This window comes from Zeus faber, assembly GCF_960531495.2.
Source record: "Zeus faber genome assembly, chromosome: 2".
Classification (NCBI taxonomy): Eukaryota; Metazoa; Chordata; class Actinopteri; order Zeiformes; family Zeidae; genus Zeus; species Zeus faber.
Genome location: NC_137189.1, coordinates 5664468 through 5680471, shown reverse-complemented (window position 1 = coordinate 5680471; position 16004 = coordinate 5664468). Strand labels below are relative to the sequence as shown.

The following is a 16004-nucleotide window of genomic DNA, read 5'->3' as shown; positions in this document are numbered from 1 at the left end:
TACATACGCATTTGCCAGTTGGTATAAAAACCCCAAAATTGCGGATTATTTTAATGTTACAACTTCACATTGGTGGAATAAATACTGAGACATTTTACTTCAGTACACGGAAAACACCCTGCTGCAAAACGACGCGGGACCGCTTTGACATTCCTACTTCCGTGAAAGAGCTGGTTGGAGGTGATGAAGTGGTACAGGCTCGCAATTTTTTATCTTGCAGCACAATATTCCATCCGCATGATTTATTCATATTGAGTGGTATTGGGGGAGGCACGGCGGTGAATGAACGCCCGTGCGGGGGGGTCTCGGTCAAACTGTGCTGTAGTAACGTGCCTGTGCCACAACAGGGCGATCACACCCCGCGTTAAAACGCACGCACGAGAACAAAACCGTTAAATCCCCTCTTCTCTCACCATGCACCTGATTGTATATTTGTTTCACATATACTACATTAGTGTGTATATTAACCTCCCGTTAAAAAAAAAAACATGCCGGGTTTTCTTTTGTCGCTCCCGGGGGGGGGGGGTCGGCCACCGCCCGACCACCACGCGGACATTTTCCATAAAGTCTTTGCGATAAATGAGAGTTGACAGGAGGATGTTTCCATGGAAACTTGCCTCAATGGCCATTCTATGGATGGATGATGTTGACCACAAAGCGCAGCATCACTCCGCTGAATGCCGCTCCGCCGTCTGTCTTTATCACAGTCGGATTCGGGTAAACAAGAGGAATTTCAAAGAATTTAAACGTGCTTTGGGAAAACATTATTGATGTGATAAAATAGGATTTGTAGACTCGTGCCAGAGTTCAGAGTTTATTAAAAAAAAAAAAATGGGTGAGGCATTAACAGATTTAATAGCGTGCAACGTGAGACGCGCCGGTTGAACGCCCCCTAAAGATGCACAAAACACACTTTTCTTTCCTCCTCTCCTTCTTCTTCGCCGTAGTTGCATAGCAACAGAGGAGCCGGGGCTCCAGTTGTGCTGGTGCAGGGAGCGCGCTGCACGGCGAGGCTCCGGCTGATTAAGTCCGTCCCTGCCTCAATTATGAATGGACTTCCACCGCCGCACAGCTCCAAAATGGCAGCGCTCGGGATGGATAAAGGCGTTTACCAACTCTCCCGCACACGTAACTGTTTTTCTTACATCCGTCCCGGGAGCAGGGCTTCCATCGCGGGCGGCGGTTTTTGAGGCGGTGGATGACTAATTAACTCGGGGGGCGGGGGGTTGCGGCGACACCCTTGTAGACGGGGAAACACGAAAGGTCAACGAGGGAAGTCGAGCCGGAGGACTCGCCCCCACCGCTCAAACGGGGGCGAGGACGTCGTCCCGTCCTATTCACGATCTGTTTCTCCCTGTAGCATTTTTTGTAATGATTTTTCATTTTCAATCAAAATAAACAAAATATTAATAAATAATAAGAGGCACGCTCTTCTTTTCCAACTTATACTTTTTTTTTTTTTTTTTTTTATTGCAACCAACTGGAAGACAATACATCACATAAACATCATTGTAGTTTTTCAGGAAAAAAAAAGAAAAAAAAAACAAAAACCCAAAATAAAACAACATTTATTTATTATTTTGCCTTGGTTTCAGACGTATGTTGATATTTACATGTATTGATGGAAACCAGTTTGAAGTCGTTCTTTGGCAATGCGATTGCACAATAAAGAGAATCAAATGTTTAGTGAGAAACCCACAGTCGAGCCCCACTCTGCACCACGCCCCCCCACGCCTCTATAATAACATGTTGCATTTCCACATCTCTAACCTATGGCTTTCAGCACGCACGCATCTGACATAGTCACCCAAAAAACCCGGTATCGTAGGTACGTGTCAGACTGAAGAACACAAATACGAAAGGAAACTGTCTCCGAAACCCCGCCCCCCCCCCCAAAAAAAACCAAAGAAACAAACAAGTGGCGGCCAGTTGTTTGGCAGCTTGTCATTATGGGATGGCTGAGGTCCAGGCGGTGAACGTTCTGTTATTTCCTTTGTGTTTATCTGTTTATCCTACGCGCGAGGGGTGAGGAGTTCACGGAGAGTCAGGACAAAATGGCAGCTCCTCAAAAAAAGAAGAAGAAAATAAAGCCACGCGTTACACCCCCCGCGTCCGCCACCGCAGCAGGGCCGGTGCTGCTTCAGCTCGGACAAAACAGAAAGTGTGTCGCCGCCCCCCCATAATCCTCCACCAATCCTACTGCAACCCCCCCCCCCCCCCCCCTCCACCCCGACCCAAATCCAACAATACTGCATTTATCTTTTGAATACGTCTCCTGTAAAACACAATTGAAAGCGCTCTTTTCCCTACGGCCTAAGGACAGCGAGCGGTCATGGCAGTGGAAACATTTCAGATTTGACACAGAGTTTGGGCTAAAAACAGCTGCTGTAGGTTTGAATCGAGTCAGTTTCATACGACCATATATGGAACATACTGCAACTGCATCTTAACAGGTGGAGTTCAACTAAATGATGGAGTTCTGTGCGTGGATGAACATCTTCCATACATTTTCAGTGCTTTGTATTGGCAAACTCAACTGAAAAGTAAAAAAAAAAAGAAGAAAAAAACGATTGTTTTTTTTCTTTTTCCTTAAAATAATCTCCTCACTCTCTTTTTTAAATTTGTTTTTGTCTGGAAGTCTTGTTGTTTTGGAAAGTTTTTTGTGGGTTTCACATCCATCACATCCAGGATGTTTCAAACATTTACAATGAATAACACCGGTGGTAAATCAAGACAAATACAGGTTTACACAGAGGAGGGAAACAAAACAAAACAAAACGACAAACAGCGTTATAAATAAAGACAAAACATGTCCCGTGGACATGCGGCATGGCGGGGTGGGACACCGCGTTTAAGGGCGGGCGGCGGTTGTTGGACGAGCGAACACAGACTCAGAGCGGCGTGTGTGAGAGGAAACATTGAACAGCGTTATCTCTGTACAGGAAGGAGTCTCTGACCGAGCCTGAAATCGAAATCGCATCCCAAAAAACATCCCTCCCTGAAAATGTGCCTTTGTAAGCCCCATCAGAAAATAAACATTAAAAAAAAAACAAAAAATAAAAAAAAATGAAAATCAAGGGTATAACAATTGGCGGCAAAACTTTTTTTTTTCCGTTTTTTTTTTTCTTTTCGCTTTCCTCTAGGATTAAGGTTTATATGAAAATAAGTCATGCTTCATGCTAAATACATCATTTATCTTACATGGTCTTTGAATAAAAAAGATTTGCTTTTTATCTTATTTACAAGCACCCATGCAATATAACTGAGAAAGTCCTGCAGGTCAAATTGCTTCAATTTAAGAAAAGGAAAAAAATAAAATATTTTCTAACCTTTTTACAGAGTTGCCCGCGCGGGACAAATTGCTTATATTGTTATGAGGGTGAGAGTGGAGGGTGAACACATACGCAACACAAACCAAAACCACAGTATGAAGAGATTGACACAGTAAAATGAAGGGGCAGGCGTGGCACCCGCTACGACACTAAGATGTACTACACGAGTACTACACGAGTGCTACACAAGTACTACACGGGTACTACACGAGTACTACACAAGTACTACATGAGTACAACTCGGGTACTACACGAGTACTATGTGAGTACTACATGAGTACTACATGAGTACTACATGAGTACTACACAAGTACTACACCAGTACTACATGAGTCCTACACGAGTACTACATGAGTACTACGTGAATACTGCATGAGTACTACACCAGGACTACATTAGTACTACATGAGTACTACATGAGTACTACACAAGTACTACATGAGTACTACATGAGTACTACACGAGTGCTACACGAGTACTACGTCTATGGACAGAAGCACTGGGAAGGTTTTTCAGGACGTTTACAAAATGTAACAACATAATGAAGGAGATATTGCCTCAGACCCGGCACACTATCCATCTCTACAATAATGATTAACATGACCATGTACTTATTTTTTCTCTCTTTTCTATAGTATAACTATTCTTAAATACTATGAGTGCTCTTAAAATAAACCATGTCTTATTTTGTTTTTGTTTTTGTTTTTTTATTTCTTTTTACCCCCCCCACCCGCCTAACCCTAACCCTAACCCTACCCCCCCATGACATTTTTAGTGTAAGTGACATAAAATTATATGAAGTGCCTGGATATTAATATCACGTTGGGGTTTTACAATTATTTTGACATGTACGTACGTTCATTCTCCTCACTCTCTCTCTCTCTCTCTCTTTTTCTCTCTCTCTCTCTCTCTTTCTCTCTCTGACTGTCACTGCCTTTCGTTTTTTCTTCTTCTCTTATTCATTTATTTTTTATCCATCCAATCGGCTACATTAAGCAACCTGGTCGCTTATCTTTGGCACAGTCTCACAATTGTGCTCGTGGATGGAGACAGTGATGCTAGTGAGCAGCCAAGAGCGCTCCAAGTTTTATTATTTTTTGTATATATATATATATATATATATATATATATATATATATATATATATATATATATATAATATTTTTTTTTAAACGGGCTCGTCTCATTGGCTGAGCCTCCTTGCTCGCATCAGAGATTGCTACAGGTTCACAAAGGAACAAACGAATAAGACAAACGGCCATCCCCTTCATCTTCATCTTCTTTTTTTTTTCCCTCAATGCGACTCCCCCCCGTCACGTCCACGATGACCCCCTCGAAAAATTAATGACAAGACATGCTTTTTTTTTTTTTCGTATGGCTTTCATCCCCTTTTTAAAGAACAACAAAAACAACAAGGACATATGAGAATTAATCACCCATCGATGTTACCATTGCTGAACATGTAGGAAAACAGAGATTTTTCATATTGCCACAAATAAGTAGGATTCACCTAATGCCCTGCAGATAGATATAGAGGGAGATGAGAAACGTCCATTGAGACTAATGCTTTAGTAACAATACCTGTTTGCCTGTGTTCCTGTGTGTGTGTGTGTGTGTGTATGTGTGTGTGTGTGTGTGTGTGTATGTGTGTGTGTGTGTGTGTGTGTGTGTGTATGTGTGTGTGTGTACCTGTGTGTTTATTGGTATGTGTGTCCATTAGGCGTGTGTTTCTGTCCGTGTCCAAAACTTCCACCTAGTTTCGGAGGGCCTCTTTCTGCTCCTTCTGGCCCTTGGCGGTGCGGTTGGTGATGTTGTTGAGGCAGGCTCTGACCCCGGCCAGGTGGAGCAGCGACCCGGCCGCCTCCTTCATCTCCTCGTCGTCGCTCTCCGGCGGCTTCTCCGCGGCCGCCGACGCTGCGCGCCGCTTCTTCAGCGGCAGCGTGTCGCCCGCGCCCCGCAGGCGGTTTTTGGTCCAGGGCAGGCTGCCCCCCGCCGTTGTACCCGCCCCCCCCGTCCCCGTCCCCGAGCCGCGTCTCTGTCCCCGGAGGGATTGCTGGGAACCGAGGGTGGCGGTGGCAGTGGGGTCGGCGGCGGCCGTGGCAGAGACGTGCAAATCGAGTGGGATCTCCCGGGGCTCGGGTTTGATGTCCGACTTGATCTCCACGGCGATGATGTCGTCGTCGTCGTCCAAGAGGGGCGAGGAGGAGCCAGGACCCTGGGAGGAGCAGGGTCGGCTGGGGGACATGGCCGTGCTGTAAGTGTGGTCGTCCTGGAGGTCCTCAGCGCAGGGTTGGAGGGACTCGCAGGACGGACTGTCGTCCCCTCGACTCAGATAGTCGCCCAGGGCTGACCTGCGGGAGAGAGAGAGAGACGGTCATTCCTACGGTCACTGGACCAGGGATTCCCAACCTGGGGCGTCAGACCCCCTCAGGAGGTCACTAGAGATGGGGCCCAGGGCCGTGGACAGCTTGAGGAGAGTCCCCAAGGATCACGCAATAGGATATTTTCCGGATACGATATCACAATACTTAGGTCCTGATACAATAATATTTCGGTGTTTTGCAACACACCAAGTATTCCGATATAATGCGATTTATTAAAAATTTCTTTCTCATTTGACTGAGGTAAAAAGCTTCAATCTTACAAATACATAAATACATGAAGCCACACAAGTATTCTTTTGTTCCGTTTTGGTCTTCCGTCCACACTCATACAGAAGGTGCTCTCCCAATATAAAAAAAAATAAAATAGATTCCTGGCGTCAGAGTATCGATTAGTAACAAAGTTATCCATCTAATGCCTCTTTCCTGTATAGTGGTATGAACCGTTTGGAGCCTTTTGACCAGGCTAAACCCTATGGGTCTCCCCCAGAGCAGAATGAACCTTGTCAACCCTAAAAAGGCAGATTGTGTGGCTTATGAAGTCCACACGGTCCGTCCTCTACAGTGCTCACACATCATACTGACGGGGATTTTGGTAGCTCTGTACTTCTCTCTATTTAACTAAAGAGTCTGAGGTGTGTGTATGGGTGTGTCCTGACACCCGATGCATCAAACGGAGCCGTGGCTGTTTGCTCCCTTCCCTGGATGTCGGTCGCTCGGGGATGGAAGGGGTTGGCATATTAATATCTTACAAGAAAATATGCACCCCTCACGATGATCAAATATGCACTGCATACCTTTAGCTCGCCGTCGGTCATGTTTAATTCATTTTGCGGTGTGGGTCATCATACTTTTATGCTGCGATGATGGATGTGCATGTCCATGCATGCTCCCAATGTTCTTTGAATCATGAGGCTTCTTCCCGTAATAAACCTGTGTTGGAGCGTGCATGTGTGTGTGTGTGTGTGTGTGTGTGTATCTGCTGTATAAACACACCTGGATTAAATGTTCTGAACCAAAGGGAGTGTGTGAGCACCTTTGACAGAATAAAGACACGGTTATGTAAACTGTGAATGGAAAATTCGAGTCTGACTTTGTTTTCGTGTGTGTGTGTGTGTGTGTGTGTGTGTGTGTGTGTGTGTGTGTGTGTGTGGGTGCAGAGGCTTCTGTGTGTGTCTGTGTGTGTAGCAGAAGGACCAGGCCTCTCCTGGCGTCCTCAGCTGGACATTCCTGTCGTAAAAGAGATCCCAGGAAGGCCAGATCCCGGCACCTTTTAACCCCAGAACGAGGTTAACTAGACAGCGCTTCATGCTCCCGCAGGAAATCTGGATAACCAAGACAACACATTTTTGGCGATAGTAAAACTCTCATGGCCCCTTTGGCAAGAGACTCCTGAAAGAGAGCAGGCGTGCATACCAGAGGAGAAAACACACACAAACACATGCACGCACACACGCACACGCATGCGCACACACACACACACACACACACACACACACACACACACACACACACACACACACACACACACACACACACACACACACACACACACACACACACACACACACACACACACACACACTCTTCTCCCGTTGGGAGATCCTGGTCTGACCCTCACATTTTTAAGACCTTCAATAAACACCGTCTCCTTGATTGATTCGGAGATGATACAACATATTAGCAGAAGGATAACGGAACTGATAGAAGCGTCTAGAAACCGATTGTTGTCTGTTTCTAGGTCTCTCTCAAAATGTATGTTCCGGTATAATCTTAAAGTAGACAGACAGACAGACAGACAGACAGACAGACAGACAGACAGACAGACATAGATAGATAGATAGACAGATAGACAGATGGATGGATGGCTAATGGATAAAAATAAATGAATTAAAAAATGAAAAAAATTAAATTAAATTAAACACAATAACAGACTAAAAATATAAAAACCAATAAAACAAAATAATGAAAATATAATAATATAAAATACATATATATATATATATATATATATATATATATATATATATATATATAAACAATTAAATTAAAAGTGCCAATATCTTGGAGAAAAGTGAAATACACAATCAATCTCACAGTTAACTGGTCACAAAAAAATATGGTGGGATATTGAAAAAATAAACCTGAAATTAGACATTTTTAACTAACAACCAAGTTATTTTGTTTTGTTCAATTAGGAAACTGAGTAAATTAAATACATATACGATAAAAACACACTGTTTTTATTTGCTTTGTTTCGAGAAAAGATCGCTCTGATTGCTCTGATCTCCGCGGAGCTGCTCCGCTGGGAAGCTGCTCTGATCGCGGTGGTTGGGAACCTCTGCTCTAGCCCAATGATGTTAATGGACTCAAGGCTTTTTATAGTGCTGGGGAGGGGGGGGGGCATACTTAGTATGGCTCCAGTGTGTCATCGAGCCTCCATTTCAGACCCGCCAAAAAAAAAATCTGGGGGGGGCGCCCGAGCACCTGGCCCTTTTTATCCGCCCCTTTTATCATTTTTTTGTTTTACTATGGCATCAAGGTAGCAAACGTGCATCCTGGCACACCCGAGAACGCATCCTCGGCACGCCCGTGATCGGTGCACCCATGATCCGCTCTCCACTGTGCGAGCTGCTCCGTTTCCTTATTCAATGAAACGAAAAGAAAAAAAACCCACTGTGCATAACAGGGACACGTCTTCACTCATTCTCTTACCGCCCCCCTCAGATTGCGATGAGTGCCAAATGGCTAGAATTGCCAAGGGCGCCAAAATGGCTAGAACCGGAGCTGGTTCCATGTGCCTTTTTTTTTCTAAGAGCACCTCTTAACGTCTCTGCACGGACCTGCAATTCAGTACATCGTTTCTACATCGTTCACAGTATTTTCACATGTTTTCAGCAATGATTTTCCAACATGTATAGTGTGTTTAGATACAAATCACAGGAATTACATTCCACAGACTTTAAGCAGCATAAACCTGAACATTTTAAACGCTATAAGCTCGAAGAATTTCTACAACAAACCTGACAATAACCCTAAAAAACAAACAAACAAACAAAAGAAAAGTATAGAATGATTGTGATATAAATAAACATATGACTAGTTAGTTCTGTCCTTGATTGGTTCTTAGTTGCAGTCATACCGGGAGAACAAGTGGCGCTGTCTCTGTTATTAATGTCCTGATGCATTGAAGGCTGGTTGATCTTGGGTTCAGTGAGTTAAATAAATAAATTAGCTCGGAAATTAATTTTCTAGTGAATTCAACGCCTCATTATTCTCTTTGGCCAAATCCCCCTGTACCTTGTTTGTTTAACGTTCTCAGGTAATAGAACGTGATGACAGCCTCTATTCCCATATCTTCACTGCATATCCGTTATTGACGTTTCAGTAAACCTCCTCATCATTAAAGCTGGTTGTTGGTTACAGTCGAACAAGTTTAAATTCTTTAGGTTCACGGGTTTTAGACTTCAGGGACTTTATTGATTTAGTATTTGGATTCTTTTTGTGTCTGTGTTTGAGCCTGGTGCTGACTATTTCTCACTAGTTGCAGTCATTTTAGTCACAAAATCAAAATCTTTAGTTTATTTTACAACACTGATTTCAATAATTTCCGGACAGAGGAAAAAAAAAAAAAGGTGAAGAGCTGACGAACCTTATGGCCGTCGTTCTGCTCCCAACGGGGCTGACGGGCAGAGGTCTTATGACGGGAAACAGCCCCTGGCTCCTGACCCGGGCTCCATTTTGGATCACGCCACGGGGAACTAGAGGGAGAAAGTGAGAAATAGAGAGGAGAGTATAATGACTTAGATAGACAGACAGACAGACAGACAGACAGGCAGGCAGGCAGGCAGGCAGAGAGATAGATAGATAGATAGATAGATAGATAGATAGATAGATAGATAGATAGATAGATAGATAGATAGATAGATAGATAGATAGATAGATAGATAGATAGATAGATAGATAGATAGATAGATAGATAGATAGATACTTTATTCATCCCCAAAGGACAATTGCAATGTCCCAGGAGCTGACATCAACACAATAGGCAAAATAATAATAAAGCCATACAATAAAAATATGAAAAAAATGGCAATAAATGGAAACTCTGGGAAATACATGATACAATAAATCTAATGATAAACAACAAATCTAACCTAAAAATAACTGTCCAAATAAATAAATGTCCAAAAATGAATCCAATGAACACACCCATGTTTAAGGTTTAGATAAGGAGGAAGGAAGGAGCACTGCAGGGATGTAAAACAAACAAACGAATGTAAAAAAAAAAAGCGTCAGGGGGTCAGATTTTGGTGAGACCCGGCGGCGGGTTTGATGAGCACCTGCCCGCCGTCTGAGTCGGACAGGGCAATATTGATGAGCCAGGAGAGGTGAAATTGAGCGGGGAAGCGTCATAAACGAGTTAAGGCTCCGGCGAATCATTCAATTAGCAACGACCGCTGGGCTCAGCCGGCCAGCCATGTGTCGGTCCACCCCCGCGTGGCATTCCTGCGGTCAGGTACTGTCTGAAAAAGGGACGCCTGGAGCCCTTCCTACACTTGCTTCCACAGTGTATCCTGTCGTGACGGGCAGCCCAGCAACAAATGACGACAAGAACCGCAGGAAGTTTTGAACCTCCTCGGGTGTCGCCGCATTTATTGATGTTTAGGTCATGCTCATCCGGAAGTTCTCAAGGAAGATAGTCTGGTGGCAGCACGGGATGATTCAGCCCCTGATCTGCCCCCTAATGGATACACGCCCTCCACCAGGTACACGCAAAGTACGCTGGAAAGTATGTGGACGATGCCGCTTGCGTCATAGTAACTTGTCTATGCGTTAAGATCGTGTGTACTATATAAAGCCCTTTAACAGGACTGTCCAACTTCAAAACACCAAATGACATCACGGTCTAAATCTGCTATCTGATACTATGGGAAAAGTCCTGAATAGTCCTGTTTAGACCTAAAGTGTTGATTAAAGAAGAAGCAGAAAGTACAAGACGCCCGGTGGCTTGAGAAAAAACCCATTGACTGAGGGCATGATATGATATCAGTGCTCGGTTTTACAAATATGGGAAAGAGTTTTTTGTTCTGCCTGTTCCCTAAATATTGATGGAACCTTTCGACCAGGTCTGTGAGACAAAGACGGCCTGTAGTGTGTTCCGAAGCTGAAATTCCTGCCACGTACGTGCAATGTTTTGTAAATCTCGCGCTCGGATCCATGATAAACATGTGAGAGATGTGCGCGGAATGCCCGTGTTGAGCACTTCTGCTGCTTGCCGGGTTTGTTTTCTCAGAGAAAAGAGAGACGGAGAAGGACAGAAGAAAGTAAATATGACGAGGAAGAGAGGAGAGGTGACTGTTTACAAGAGCCAAAAGCTCCAGTTATTTAAGGCTGGCTGCGTACCACAGCCGTCCCAGTTCACTAAAGCAGCTGTCACCCCGTCTCTCTGCTTGGTTTGCGTGTATCTTTTTCTTTACAAACGCAGGCCAACCGTTTTCTCCATCTCGGTACGTTTTGTGGACAAAAGCGTCCGATGTCACGGGATCACCGAAGTCCAATTTGCGACTTGGCAGACACAAGAGTCCGAATCCATAAATCTGCGGGAAGACCTAGCGACGTAGGGAGATTCATAAACCTTCCAAAAGCTCCCGGTTAAGTCACAAACGCTCACTTTAAAATGCGACAGCGCAGCAGGGGCCCGGCCGCGTCACTTGTGGTGGTGTGCGCACGGTGGACACCACTTTTGGGTCCTCCGAGCCCAGGATTCAACGTTATATATAATATCCAGAGGAAAGTCCCGAACAGACGGTGTACTGTACGCCCCCTCCCGTTTGGAGCCGATGCTCAAACAAGAAGCAGAAAGTGGAACAAGACGTCCGGAAAAACCCATTACCTATGGTGAAAGTCATAGGTTTTACAAATATGGGAAGGAGTTTTTTCCCGTTTTTTCCCCCGTTCCCCAAATATCGAAGGAACTTTTCCCCAAGGGGTCGGTGACAGCGAGATTAATTGGAATAGTTTTAGCCGTCATGTGAGTGTGTGTATCCGTCTGGCTAATCAGTTCTGCTCTCCGTATAACCTTATAAGTCAGTGACTGCGCACACAGAGCCTCTTTTGTAATCTCCATCGCTTGGATTGGGTTGGTTCGGGTTGGGTCTCTCTTTAGGGTGAACGTACACGCCCACCAACCCTAAACCCACCCACCCACCCCCGTCTCTTCCTTCCTTCCACCCTCCCTTCCTTCCTGCCTTCCCTTTCCTGACTCCAGCCAGGCTTTAGGTTGCCATAGCAACGGCTCCCCCTTCCACATGCCACAGAGCGGTAGATCATGCATCAGCAGAGAGCCTGGTCGAGTGAGGGAGGGAGGGGAGCGAGGGAGGGAGGGAGGAAGGGAGAGGGATCAGACACAGGGAGAGGAAATACCAAGCTCTGTTTGACACAGCCTCTCAGAGCATCGAGAAACGCCCCTCACCACCACTGTTTACCCTGGATACGCACGCACACACACACACGCACACACACACACACACACACACACACACACACACACACACACACACACACACACACACGCACACACACGCACACACACACACACACACACATACACACACACACACACAGCAGACATTTTTCGCTCTTCTCTGATGCCTTAAGTCTCACTTAAAATTCCACTTTCTTCGACTACTTTCTCGTCGCGTCCCTCTTCCTCATAGTTGATTATCTCCCCATTGCTCTCTCTTTCTTTCTCTTACTCTGTCTTTCTCTCCATCTCTCCCGAATTTTCTCTTTTTTCGGCCCCCCACACCCGTCATTCTATGTATAGTTGATGACTCATGTCTTCCAACTTAGCATGCACACTGCCTCAGCAGGTAGAAAGCCAGGGACATATGCTGGGGAGGTTAGGTGACGAACCGAGCTGAGAAAGAGAGGGGGAGAGAGAGGGAGAGAGAGAGAGAGGGAAAGGGAGAGAGAGGGAGAAAGCGAGAGAGGGAAAGGGAGAGAGCAGAGCATTCAGGACTTCAAAAGCCCATATGCGACTTGCCGTGTGTGTGTGTGTGTATGTATGTGTGCGTGCGTGCGTGCGTGCGTGCGTGCGTGCGTGCGTGCGTGCGTGCGTGCGTGCGTGCGTGCGTGCGTGTGTGTGTGTGTGTGTGTGTGTGTGTGTGTGTGTGTGTGTGTGTGTATATGTTTCTTGATTCCATGTTTAAATCCCATGTTAAAGGATTAAAACATTTAATTACACTGAATTACATGGGAATGTAAAATGTGATAATGTAAAATATTGTTGTTTTAATATTTACAGACGTTGAATTAGTCAATGAATTTGTTTACAAAAAAATATAATGGTGTCACATTAGGGACCACATCTGAATTTTGCGAGATGGATGCCATCAAATAATCACCCGGTGCAATCCGCCTGTCTGTCTCCATGTGCCTGTCTGCCTGTCTGCTGTTTTCCAGGTCACGCAAAGCCCTCAGCTTCTTCCCTTCCCTCGCCACTCTCACACACACACACACACACACACACACACACACACACACACACACACACACACACACACACACACACACACACACACACACACACACACACACATACACACGGCCTGCTCGCTGTGCTCCTTTTAAATGAGTTCCACATGGCGTCGCAGGCTGCAGTCTCCATGCGGGCCAGAGGGCAAGCCAGGCAGACGCAAACACACACACACACACACACCCATTCACACAGACACACACACACACACACAAGGAACACTCACGGACGTCATGTACAGTCCAGAGCCACAAGTTCAAGGGTCATTCCCAGCAGACCTTGAGAAAGCAACAGATTCAAAGTGGCATCTCGCTCAGTCAAAACAACAGCCACCTCCCCGTCTCCATCTATCCATCCATCCATCTACCCATCGGTCTATCTGTCCCAATCAATCTATCCATCCATCCATCCATTGGTCTGTCTATCTGATAGACAGACCAACGGATGGATAGATTGGGATAGACTCTATCCCAATCTATCTATCCATTCATCCAATCCATCTACCCATCCATCTATCTATCCATCTACCCATCTATCCATTTACCTATCTACCTACCTTTCTACCCATCTCTATATCTATCGCTCCATATATCCTTCCATATATCCCTCCATCTATCCTTCCATCTATCCCTCTATCCTTCCATCTATCCATCCATCCATCCCTCAATCTATCTATCTACCTATCTATCTACCTATCTACCTATCTATCTATCTATCTATCTATCTATCTATCTATCTATCCATCTATCTATCTATCTATCTATCTGACTGGGACTGGTAAGCTGTGGTTAGTTAAACAGGTAGTTAGTGAACTGGCTGACTGACTGGCTGTATAAATGCATGTCTGTCTTGCTCTCAGAATAGCTGCAGGGCTGAAACACCCGTAGACCTATCAACCAAAAAGAACGGCTGATTTGTTTTCCTCTCACTCAGGCTTTCCTATTTTCCATTGACTGTCTGACTATTTCTATTCTTAGAATGAGCTGTTTTTATTGCCAAATGTACTGTACGTTTGTCAAGCTAGTCCTTAACCCTAAACCCAACTGACTGAGTAACTGGCTGGTATTTTGAAGTCTATTAAAATAGAAACTGCAGTTGAATGAATGTGGCTGTTATTGAATTAAGGAAAATGAATTTTTAAGGTCTTGTCTTCTGCTGAGCTGTTTCAGGTTTACTCTAGACCGTACATACTGTACATACACAAGACTGGTGCCAAAATGCACCTAATTATAAGGCACAGATAGATGTCAGGTATCGGCATATAGATCTGTAGATACATAAATAGACCTTTATAATTAGGAGATGTTGAACGATGACCCTCAGGTATTGGAAAACAAGTCATAGGTTTATTGTAGCTCGGGGTGCACTGCTGCTGTTGATACCTGGCGTTTATCTCCAGCTACTGTGGGCTTTGGGATTGGAGGTCTAAAGCCCACAATTCGGAATGAATACCACTCTGTGAGGCTTGGGAACACAACATAAGAATAAGTCGATATACTCCCATGCACTACCTATATATTTCTAACGCCCGATCTCTTGCTCTATCTCTCCACCTTTCTCTCCGCTAACCAGTCCATATCCCCTTTCCTCCTCCTTGCCTCTAGCTGTCTCTCAACCTTCTTTCCTTCCTTGTGAGTCCGAACAGCACTCTCCGAGAAAGCCCTCATCTCTTTTAAAAAATATAAAAAAGTGGTCATTCTCTTTCTGTCGCCCCCCCCTCCCTCCATTTATCATCATCAAATACAACCAAATGAGAGAGAGAGTGAGTTCTTGGAAATCATGTCCTTCAAGCTCAGTCACAGGAAGAAGAAGCTGAAGTCACATTTCCCTTTGTCAAAGGGTCGCTGTCTAAGATAAATCCAAGAAATCTGCGTCAATCCAGGTATAACTGTGTCACCAATCGTTGATCTTCCACATTTGTTGTAACCTTATCTTGTATTATCCTATCTTATCTCATCTTGTCTTATGAAAGAGCGAGAGCGGTTAAGGTGAAACATCAATAACGAACTGAATTTATGCAAAGTCTCAGAATTGGCAGAGATGGAGGTTCATAAGAGGCATAGTCACCTAAAGGTAGGAATTCTCCACCTTGCCTTCATGCTCGGTACACTTCCATTGACCTCAGAAATGGCAGGACCCTCAGCCTTCCATCGCTGTATTTCCTTTTTCTTAAGATATCATTGGGTAAATATCGGGTCACCGGCAACCAAGTCTTAATCTATTCTCAGGTTGTATGATCATTTATGGGTATGGCTAAGCACTCCAGGTTCCTTCAACACCACTATGAAGGTGTTCTCATATTTATACAAACTTCAGTTTGACACAGAACTCTTAAGAGGCTTAAGACGATGATGTCAAGTATCCAGGACAACGATAAATTGATAAATGGCTCGAGTCCTCCCCCTGCCTACCCCAACCCCTCCCCTCCATCTCTAGAGAGGAGACCATCACATTTCGATCTATTCCTCTTTCCACCTATCCATCTTTCCATCCATCCACCCATCCATCCATCTATCCATCCGGCTTCCAGCCAATCAGCGAACAGCCCAGACGCGTCCCTCTTAGACAGTGGGGGAGGAGAGGGCGGTTGGGGAGATGGGAGATGGGAGGTGGTAGGAGAGTTTGGATGGGGGTCGCGGTCTAGAGGGAGTCCAGGTTTTAAGGCACTTCTCGCAGCGCCGGCTCCTTGACCATTACTACTCCATTATCGGCGGCGGCGGGGGCGCACCACAGACGCCTAATGTATCCATT

General features: G+C 45.0%; 1 protein-coding gene across 1 annotated transcript in view; it reads right to left on the bottom strand.

Moving 5' to 3' along the window:
• Window positions 1–4104: 4104 nt before the first annotated feature.
• Window positions 4105–16004, bottom strand: part of ches1 (checkpoint suppressor 1) — a 72596-nt gene continuing 60696 nt past the window's right edge. The window contains exons 5-6 of the mRNA XM_079996549.1: window positions 9366–9474; window positions 4105–5683 (exon numbers count right to left, since the gene is read on the bottom strand). Coding sequence (XP_079852675.1) covers window positions 5086–5683; window positions 9366–9474 — 707 coding nt within the window. The 3' untranslated portion in view covers window positions 4105–5085. The remainder of the gene's footprint in view (window positions 5684–9365; window positions 9475–16004) is intronic.